General features: G+C 34.7%; 1 protein-coding gene across 2 annotated transcripts; it reads right to left on the reverse strand.

The window, feature by feature from the left end:
- Positions 1-499: 499 nt before the first annotated feature.
- On the reverse strand, positions 500-5,801 carry LOC135958979 (uncharacterized). Of its 2 annotated transcripts, none has more exons than XM_065509932.1 (2): positions 5,437-5,801; positions 500-2,032 (listed from the first exon to the last, which is right to left on the reverse strand). In XM_065509932.1, the coding sequence occupies exons 1-2, from the start codon at positions 5,524-5,526 to the stop codon at positions 668-670; spliced, it is 1,455 nt and encodes a 484-aa protein (XP_065366004.1). In that variant the 5' UTR covers positions 5,527-5,801; the 3' UTR covers positions 500-667. The 2 variants fall into 2 exon arrangements, with proteins under 2 accessions (XP_065366004.1, XP_065366005.1); XM_065509933.1 differs by having other exon boundaries at positions 4,888-5,801.
- Between the last annotated feature and the right edge of the window lie 5,507 nt (positions 5,802-11,308).

Raw genomic sequence — 11,308 nt, forward strand, 5'->3', positions numbered from 1 at the left:
ATTTGTACGATGAAGAGCTTTTTCTTCACCGGCAACGATATAGAGCAATTCTGTATATTTCGAATTGTTGTCTATATGTTGCTGAAAAGGTTTGTTGGGCAGTGATATAAACCGAAACTAAAAGAAATTGCGACCGTGGTACCGACAAAATAAAAGAGGAGATGGTTCTTGCTTGAATTCAACTATGACAATGTTTTCTTTATTTAAAATTAAAGTTCTTAAGCCTAACAATTGATCATGTAAATAAGGGCTACACTGTTGTTGTTGTATGTATTATTATTTGTCTCTCACTTCCAATGTACCAATTCAACTTATTACTAATAAGTATGTACCTATATGTATATGAATGTATGCAAAAACAAAATACTAAATATATTGCATTTTTAAGAACAACAACAACATACTTGTTACAAGAATTGAAGTGAGAAACATATAATAAAAACTAACGGGTCATTACCAAAATAAGTTACAGTGGTTAGTATAAACAAAAATGCTAACAAATTACAGTGACAACAGTGAGCCAAAAATATGAACAAATTTAATACAATAAAAAATGGAAAATAAAACAAATGAATCAAATGAATAATAACTATAAATAATAACAATAAAGATTATTAGTAAATATGATACGGTGACCTAACATTCCGGCCCCATTGAAAGGACACTTTCAAGAAAATAGTAAAGCCAGTCTGTGGATAGGGCGACGTATAATTCCCTTTGTTGTTTTGATGTCGACAACTCGAACTCGATCATCTCTACCACGAACAATATTGATGATTTTACCCATGAGCCAACGCTGCGGTGGTAAATTATCTTCTTTAATGATTACTAGGGAGTCAGTACAAATATTTGAGTTGGTGCTAGTCCATTTATTGCGGGTCTGGAGCTCGTTTATGTAGTCGTGGGACCACTTCTTCCAAAAATGTTGTTTTATGGCGCTTATTCGGGCCCAATACTCAAGTTTATTGATTTCAATTGGAGGGACATCACGTTCTGGCAAACTGCGTAAGGGAGCGCCTATCAGGAAATGGCCTGGTGTAAGGGCTTCAAAGTCACTGGGATCGGATGATAGGGGCGAAATAGGCCTCGAATTTAGAATTGCTTCTATATCAATCATTGCAGTTGCAAGTTCCTCATATGTGAGCCTTGTGTTATCGAGGGTCCTGGTTAGGTGTCCCTTGGCCGATTTGACGGCCGCCTCCCACAATCCGCCAAAATGTGGTGCCCTAGGGGGAATAAAGCGAAAATTAATAAATTGATTTGAGCAATAATTTATTATAAAATTGGAATTTTTAGGATCAAAAAGGAACGATTTTAGTTGAGCCAACTTAGAGTTTGCACCAACAAAATTGGTGGCATTGTCACAGAATATATCTGTGGGTAGACCTCTTCGTCCAATCATCCTTTTAAGAGCAGCAATAAAGGCATCTGTTGATAAGTCTGATACAACTTCTAGATGGACTGCTTTAGTTGCGAGACAAACAAAAACAGCAATATATGTCTTGTATGGTACCTTCCCTCTAATTCTTAGGTAAGTGTTTACTGGACCACAAAAATCAACAGCACATCTGGCGAAAGGCCTTGAAGGGTTAAGTCGTTCTACGGGCAAATTGCCCATCATTTGTTGAAGCAACCTTGGACGATAACGAATGCATTGTGGGCACGAATTAACGATACGACGACATAGGTTTCTTGAATTGATGATCCAAAATCTCTGGCGGATTAACGACATTAAAGCCTTGGGTCCTGCGTGGTAGTTGCTGATGTGTAGATGACGCACGTAACAGTCGACGAAATGATTTTTGCTGGGCAAGATTATAGGGTGCTTTTGACCTTCAGAAATTGCTGCGAATTCCAAGCGACCACCGACTTTGAGCAAGTTGAATCCATTTGATGAATCGATGAAGGGATTGAGACACTTTAGTGCACCTTGAGGATCTTTTTTCTTCAGAGCTCGTTGTATATCATCTTGAAAATGATGTTGCTGTAGATTAAAAACTATTCTGAGCAAGGCGTTTTCTAATTCTTGGGGCTGTAAAGAATCAGAATGGAAAATATTAGTTTTTGTTTTTTGAGAAAAACGGAGCATCCACGCAACAATACGAATAATTTTTAAATATGAGCTATAATTTTCAACCGAATCCAGAATGTAATTAGATGTTGCTTCCAGGGAGAGTACAGTTTTGCGTTTTTCTCGGTCGATATCTTGTTGATTTTCTATGGATAGTTGATCTATTTTATTAGGAGGCCATTTACTAGCACTGAGAGTGAGAAATGCTGGTCCATTGAACCAGATAGATGAAGCGAGTTCTTCTACAGTTGAACCACGAGACACGATATCAGCAGGATTAAAATGCGTTGGAACATGTCGCCAAATACAGCCAGTAGTTAGATCCTGAATTTCCGATACTCTGTTGCCAACAAAAACGGATAACGTAGAAGAATGTTGCTTTAACCAGTGAAGAACTATTTGAGAATCTGTCCATAGAAATACTTCAAGATTTGGTATTGCGAAAAGATTTTTGACTTTAGAGTATAATTTAGCCAAAAGTTGTGCGCCACATAGTTCAAGTTTTGGCAATGATTTTCTTTTCGTCGGGGCAACTCTAGATTTGGCAGTAAAAAGACGAACAGAGACATTTCCTGAATTAGTTTTAACACGAAAGTAGAAACAGCATCCATAAGCGCGAATTGATGAGTCACAAAAGCCATGAAGTTGAACTGATTGAGATTCAGCAGCGAGACAAAAACGAGGGATTTCAAGGGAATTTAACGTTTTGAGATCAGAAACAAAATATTCCCAAGCCAAATGTAGTTCTTGAGGGATAGATTCATCCCAGCCAATTTTGAGAATCCACAATTCTTGCATGATGATTTTGGATTTTATAATAAGCGGAGCTAAGAGTCCTAAGGGATCGAAAAGTGATGACGAGAGCGACAAAATTGTTCTTTTGGTGATTTTTCCATCAATTTGAACTTTAGGTGTAAACGAAAATAGAAATACATCTTTTTGTTGATCCCAAGTAATACCAAGAGCATTGGTCACAGCTAATTCATCAATATTTAGATCTTTTATAGTTTTGTCGTCTTGAAAACTTCTATGATTTGAGTGCCATTTGTCCAATTGAAACGAACCACGAATTAGAATTTCATTCACCTCTGTCTTAATTTTAGTCAATTCTTCTATTGAATCTGCACCACCGATAAAATCATCAACATAAAATGATGACTTTATAGTTTTTGCACCAAGTTCGAATTGGTCCATGTACTGGTCTGCGAGATAGTGAAGACTTTTAATGGCTAGGTAGGGAGCAGCAGACATTCCATAGGTAACTGTATTCAACTGATAAGTGCGAATTTCTTCTTCTTCAGAATTTCTCCACAAAATGTACTGGAATTTTCTATGGGAAGAGTCAATAAGCACTTGCCGATACATTTTTACTATATCAGCTGTAATAACGAAACGATGAAGACGAAAACGAAGTAAAATTTTGTACAGCTCATCTTGAATCGTTGGACCAACCATAAGAATGTCATTGAGAGACCTTTGAGATGATGACGGACAGGACGCATCGAAGACCACCCTTAATTTTGTTGAAGTACTATTAGGTTTGAAAACACAATGGTGAGGGATGAAATAATGAGGCACATCTAAGCGGGGACTACGAACAAGACTCATATGTCCACAATCTTCATACTCCTTCATAAAACTCACATATTGTGATTTGAGATTGCTGTCACGAGCAAATCGTCTCTCTTGAGATGCAAATCTTTTAAGAGCCATATTTCGCGAGAGACCTAAAGTGTCAGCGGATTCTTTGAAGGGTAATTTAACAACAATTCTACCGGAAGATTCACGATGGACAGTATTATTGAAAAACGATTCACAATCAGCTTGTTCTGGAGTCAAAGTATTTGAGCCAGATGGAATTTCTTCGATTTCCCACAATCGTTGTAATTTTAAATCAACTTCCTCTTCTATCGAGAGCATACAAGAAGAACCAGTATCGTTCGATTGGTTTGATAAATAACGACCAGCTACAATCCATCCAAATAGAGTTTTATGTAATTTTGGCAAATTCGGACCAAGTTTAATTTGACCAACTGACAAAATATCAAAGAAAGTTTCTGTACCAATAAGCAAGTCAATTCGTTTTGATTTGAAAAAGTTTTCATCTGCAAGCTGAGTATTTGGGGGCAAATTCCAGGTTGAGACGTCTAATTCAGCATCAGGTTGATAAGAAATATGAGGTGTGACACAAAATGAAAGGGACACTTCAAAATCAGTAACTCGAGATTTCACATTTGTTGACGACCTATATTTCGTTTTACTATGAGTATTACCAATGCTAGCGACTTCTGTAGTTTGTTTTCTACGAGGCAAGTGCAATTTTTGAGAAAATTCATCCGTAATGAAATTCAATTGAGAGCAAGAATCCAACAAAGCACGTCCGAATTGATAGTGACCTGTAGCGTCACGAACTAGAACCATGGCAGTAGCAAGAAGCACCTGTTCCGGTGAGGATTTTTCCATATGAGTATGGACCGAGGCATGAGAGTCATTCAAGGCAGCACGAGAAGTAGATGGTTCAGTAGTCGGGGACGAGGGCCTAGAAGCTGACTGAGACCGATGAAGCAAACTGTGATGCAAGCGAGAACAAGATTTGCACTTGAATGTAGAGGAACAGCTGTTAACTTGATGACCTTTTGACAAACAATTAAGACAAAGCCCAAGTCGTTTGACATTTTCAAAACGTTGACCGACATCCATATCTTTGAAGCGAGGACAACGAGTAATTGTGTGGTCAGTTTTTGTGCAAAGAACACAAACACGTTTCGAAACCGAAAAAGAATAGCCAGTTTTTGAGCTTTTATATTTGGACTTACCAGATTGATGATTGTCAGGCTTACGGTGGGCCACATTTGTATGGCTGGTGTCAACCGATTCCAAAAATTGGCAATGCCTTTCAAGAACCTTGGAGCAATCATCCCATGATGGCAGTTCAGTGAAATCCAAAGAGTCTTTCCATTTTCTTTTTGTCTCATCATCAACCTTTTCCAAAACTATGTAGATCAGCATCGAATTAGCAATGTCACTATCTGAGCCTAGAGACAAAAGAGAGCTATAAAGAGCAGAAACATTATCAACGAGACTTCGTAATTGTGCGCAATTGTATTTGGACATGGCTGGAAGTTCAAATAGAGTGGTAATATTTTCCATAAAAATCAGTGAGCTATTGTCGTAACGCGTTTTCAGCCTTTCCAGAGCCTTGGGGTAATTTTCATTCGTAATCTGGAAAGCCTTGACCGTTTCCAATGCTTGGCCTTGGAGGCAGTTCAGCAAATGGTTAAATTTTTCGATATTCGATAGACCAAACTCACGATCGATAACTTGGTTGAACGACGTTATAAAATTTTTGTACTCACTGTACTTACCACTAAATGTGGGCAATTTGAGCTGAGGCAATTTATTGTTGTTAACAGGAAAACAAATTGTAGAGTCGGACATGGTTGTATTGTGGACATCCTCACCAAGTTGCGCTTGAATATTCATTTTCGCTGCGATGTACAAGTCTTCAATTTCGGGCCTACCATTGTCATCAGGATCATATTTCTCAATTTGGGTTTGATACGTCAGTATCTGCTTGAAATATGACTCCAAAATCCCCAAACGGCACTTCAACTCGGCTGACGAAAGTGTCTTACCTTCACCCCTTCCATTGGCTTCAACTTGGTTTTTGATGCGGGTTATACTTTTCTTAGTATTAGCCCGTTGCTGCTTAACTTCTTCCAAAGTCATCTCGAAAACTTCACAAAGTTGGGTTAGGAGAGCCAAAAAATTTCCAAAAAGAATTCACAAAATGGAGACACAATTTGTTAGCACTGTAACCGACGACAATAATTTACGCCAAAAAATGATTATATACAAGCCTTATATATTTATTTTATATATGTACCACAATATTGCGAGCGACAAAAATTTTGATGTACAGAAAATATTACACTATATACTGGAACCAAATAAATCACGCACTGTTTATGTATTTTTGTATATAACGATAAGCGGCAAAAATTAAAGTCACTGTTTTTTATTTATTTTTCCACAAAAACTGTTTTTATGTACCGAGCCAACAAATTTTATATTTGGTTAGATTAAATTTCAATTAATGCAACTGTAATATGTTTATGCTTTAACAAAAATTTATTTTTAAAGAGCTCACAAAAATATTTTTAATTTATATGTTTGTTCAATTTATGCCACAACAATTTGTTCCAAAATGTTTTTAAATACACTGTCTCTTTATTTTTCACAAAAGTTTTTATTTTAATAAAATTGTTTTTTATTTTTAGTTTGTACCACAAAGTTTCTTTTTTAACAAAATTGTTTTTCTTTTTTGTTTGTTTAACAACGAACAATCCACTCACGCACGACCTGTACACTTGTAGATTTAAGATGTACTTCAACGAACAAATTGGAATGTACCACGGACCGGCAGGACGACAAATTTAGCAAAAGTTTGGATAAATACAGCCCCACGTTGGGCGCCAAAATGTACGATGAAGAGCTTTTTCTTCACCGGCAACGATATAGAGCAATTCTGTATATTTCGAATTGTTGTCTATATGTTGCTGAAAAGGTTTGTTGGGCAGTGATATAAACCGAAACTAAAAGAAATTGCGACCGTGGTACCGACAAAATAAAAGAGGAGATGGTTCTTGCTTGAATTCAACTATGACAATGTTTTCTTTATTTAAAATTAAAGTTCTTAAGCCTAACAATTGATCATGTAAATAAGGGCTACACTGTTGTTGTTGTATGTATTATTATTTGTCTCTCACTTCCAATGTACCAATTCAACTTATTACTAATAAGTATGTACCTATATGTATATGAATGTATGCAAAAACAAAATACTAAATATATTGCATTTTTAAGAACAACAACAACATACTTGTTACAAGAATTGAAGTGAGAAACATATAATAAAAACTAACGGGTCATTACCAAAATAAGTTACAGTGGTTAGTATAAACAAAAATGCTAACAAATTACAGTGACAACAGTGAGCCAAAAATATGAACAAATTTAATACAATAAAAAATGGAAAATAAAACAAATGAATCAAATGAATAATAACTATAAATAATAACAATAAAGATTATTAGTAAATATGATACGGTGACCTAACACAATTCTTATAAATAAAAGTAAACAAAAGCAGCTGATTCATCAAATGCACAATAAATTCAAGTTTGCGAGTCTAAATTGTCGCGCAAATTTATCGGAGTTGTGCAAACGAATTTCAATACATTTTTTGACATTTAATTTGCGAGAGTGTAAAAATGCACAGATTGCACAGTTTGCGAGGCTTTTAAGCGTTTACATGAGGACCCTTAATATATTTCTTTTAAAATTTCAATAACTTTTTTCCAGAGTATTTTCGAAAGTGCTTCTTATATGTAAGCTATTGTTACGTTTTAACCTTTTCAAAACGTTAGTTTATTTCCTTTAAATAAACCGGATACTTTTGATTGCAAATAAAAGCCGTTTAGTAGTTTAAAAATTGTAACAACTCTTTATTTATTCAAAATGTACAACAACCACAGAATTAAATAGCCACTCAATGTTTTTTATACACGTTTATAAATTCTCAGAAATACAGACACAATTTATAATGTACACGAATTTACTTGAAAAACACAACACTTTAAGGCACTCAGTTGATGTTTATTCGAAAAGCGTCTCTGATAAACTCTACCACGACTGCAACCTCTGCCACTATAAATAGTGGCAGAGGTTGCAGTCGTGGTAGACACTGCCATCTGCACTCTAGATTGCTCTTTAACTGTCAAAGTTAGAATATTTCAGTTGACCATTCTTACGATCAATGGTCAACTGAAAGCTCACAGATATGTTACAGTTTGCTATTACAGCACTGTTATTTTCAAATCAGCCCTTAGAATCGTTATATTTGAATTCAAGTACAATTTCGTAACACTATGATCAATTATGGACTGATCATCATGAAATTAGCTCATGTGATTTCTTTCTATAATAAACATAATTGTGTTAAATTTTGTGTCGAACCAACATTTGTAATAGATTTATGCTCGTTAAAGTGATTTTCTGAAATTAACCTTATAAGACAGCTATGATCAATTATGGATTGATCAGCAAACATATTTTAATTGCCATTTGTTTTTATATTTATAAAACTTAATTGTGTAGAATTTTATAAAGATAACTACTATATAAATCAGACACTTATGACAAAAAAAGTCGTAATTGGGGAGGACATTCGTATGGAGGATACGTCAAATAATACACCGATTTTAACCAATTTAAATAGGTATTGTCAGTGTGCCGAAATATGTGACAAATTTGATCAAGAGTATACTTTGAGCACAGAGTATACACGATATACATACATAGCCAAACGGACGGACAGATATCGTTTAATCGACTCAGAAAGTGATTCTGATACGATTGGTATACTTTAAGGTTGGCGGTGGTACAGGGTATAAAAATATACACATTTTCCCTAGAAATGTATGAATTATATTTAAAAATAAATTTAATTTCCTAAGATGTTTTTTTTAAATTTCTTGTCTTCTCTCGTTCACATTAAAAGTCTTTTAAACTTCACATACAGCAGGTCTACATAGTTAGGTTGCTTTTCAATACAGTTTTTTTCCTTGAATATTTTTTTTGTTTTTTCATCTTGAAAGTAACATACAACATATTTCAATGAGATGCGTTGACAGTATTTTCAAAATTTAATTTATTGGTTATTTGTGTTTCTTTTTTTTTTTGGTTTTGCTACCAACATTTACACAAACACACATACACCCATACTTATAGAGAACATGCATATAAAGAAATGTATGTATGTGTGTGTGTTTAAGAGTATAAGTGTGGGTGTATGTTTTGCTATATGACTTGTATTGCTTTGACAACTGATATTATAAGTTATTTACGAACAAAAAAAATATACATATATTTATGTACATACTCACACACACCCAAGTGAAGACAACAACACCAAAGTAACGGAAGTAACAGTAGTATAACTAGCAGCACATCACACTTCAAGCATTTCCTGTTTAAAGCCGGCTACACTGTGGGAAAATTTAAAGCTGTAGGTTTTATGAAAATTAAAATAAATAATTGAAAAATAGCTCTGAATGGAACGTAAATACCAAATTATTTTCCAGATACTTTTATTTTTTCAATATCTATTCCACTCTATATATGTATGTACAAATGTCACGTACTATGACATGCAATTTCTCATAAGTAATTCACAAAAACTTTCTTTATGACGATTGGTTTTAAACAGTTTAAAAGGTAGATATTACTTGAGTAAATGTTAAATTTGACTAAATTGAAAATTAATTGCAAAAGAAATGTTTAACATTTGATCTAGTACCAAAGGATCAATTCATTCCGGGAATATGGATCAATTCATGCCTTTGATATTTCTTATTACTTCTTTCTAGCAGTGCAATAGTAATTTATATATGGGTAAATATCTATATTAGGGGGTACTTATTTAGCAGTTTTTGAATTGGAATTTTCGCTGAAAATTTTAGCAAAATTTGGTTTCTCATTTTATTTAAAGTTTCGTCTTGAAAATGCGCGATTTACAATAATTTTTAATAACTTATATGTAGGTCATTTTGAAGTGTAAATATCTGTTATTTATTCTTACTTAGTTATTGAACATTGTAGTGTAAATAACAAAGTTGTTTTTTGCTTCGAAAATGTCGAATTTTGTATTAACAAAGCGTCATATGCGGGAAGTTTTGCATTACTTCTTTAATTTGAAAAAATGCGCCGCTGAAGCACAGCGATTGCTCACCAAAGCTTAAGGTGAATGTGTTTCATTGGTTTCAATGTGCCAGTGATGGTTTGTGCGGTTCAGAAGTGATTATTTTGACACGATAGACAAGGATCGCCAAGATCAGACAAAAAAATTTGAAGACCAAGAATTGGAGTCATTACACTATGAGTTTTGTTGTAAAACTCAACAAGAGCTAGCAATATCATTGGGAGCTACACAGAGAAAACAGATTCGTGATAGCAACCGAATTTGTTGCCAATCGAATGATTCTACCATAGTAACCGAATTTTACAGTTGTAGCTGCAGTATTTTAGAAGCGGTAACAAAATTTTGGTTGCTTCAACCGAAATTCTTCTCTATCAACTGTTGATGAAACCGAAAAATTCTATGTCTGCAACCGAATCATTCGATTGGCTACAAATTCGGTTGCTATCACGAATCTGTTTTCTCTGTGTACTCAAGCAGCAATTTCAAAAGCAGGGAAATTTGGTACCATACGAATTGAAGCCGAGAAAACTTGAACGGCGAAATACTGCTTGAACGCTATAAAAGAAAATCATTTTTGCACCCAATCATTACTGGCGATAAAAAATGGAACCATTACGATAACCCGAAGCATAAGGGATCGTATGCGAAGTCCGACCAAACAGCCGAATCGACACCACAGCTAAATATACATGGCGCTAAGGAAATGCTCTGTATTTAGTAAGAGCAGAAGGGTCTTATCTATTATGAATTGCTGAAATCTGTTCAGACCATCACAGGGAACTTGACTCGTTTGAAGCGAGCATTAACCAGCCAGACATGAGACCTTAATACTTCATCATGACAACGTTAGGCCGGTTAAAAAGTAATTAGAATAAAGTGGTTGGGAGGTTTTGCCTCAGCCGTTTTATAATCCAGACCTTGCCCGGTCCGACTACTATTTGTTTCGATCAATGCAGAATGCTCTCTCTGTGATATGTTGCCATAAAATTGGGTACGTATCATATCTAACAATGGCCAATACTTTGAATCAATCTATATTGTACAAATGTTTCAAAATTATGAATCATGCGTAACTCAAATCCAAAATTTCTACTCAGCCCAATTATGAAAAAAACTCCCTGGGAGTTTTTTCCCTTTTCGTTTTTTTAACATAGAATTTGAATGGGAAAAATGAGAAAAGCGAAAAAACTCCCGGGGAGTTTTTTTTTCATAATTGGGCTGAGTAGAAATTTTGGATTTGAGTTACGCATGAAACTTTGAAATTTTTTTGGTCTCAGAAATATTTTATATTTGATATTTAACATCAATGTTTAAATGAAATACAAGGACTGACTATTTTTAATTTTATTTTTCTTCATTATTTAATTTTCTAAGCTAAAGTTGTCTACCGATTCAAAACGGTTAAAACTTATCGGTAGCTTAGCTTTGAAGGTAGTTAAGCTGAAAAGGTATTTTTTGGTGCAACGGTAGCATAG

This window comes from Calliphora vicina, chromosome 4 (assembly GCF_958450345.1).
Source record: "Calliphora vicina chromosome 4, idCalVici1.1, whole genome shotgun sequence".
NCBI classification, from domain to species: domain Eukaryota; kingdom Metazoa; phylum Arthropoda; class Insecta; order Diptera; family Calliphoridae; genus Calliphora; species Calliphora vicina.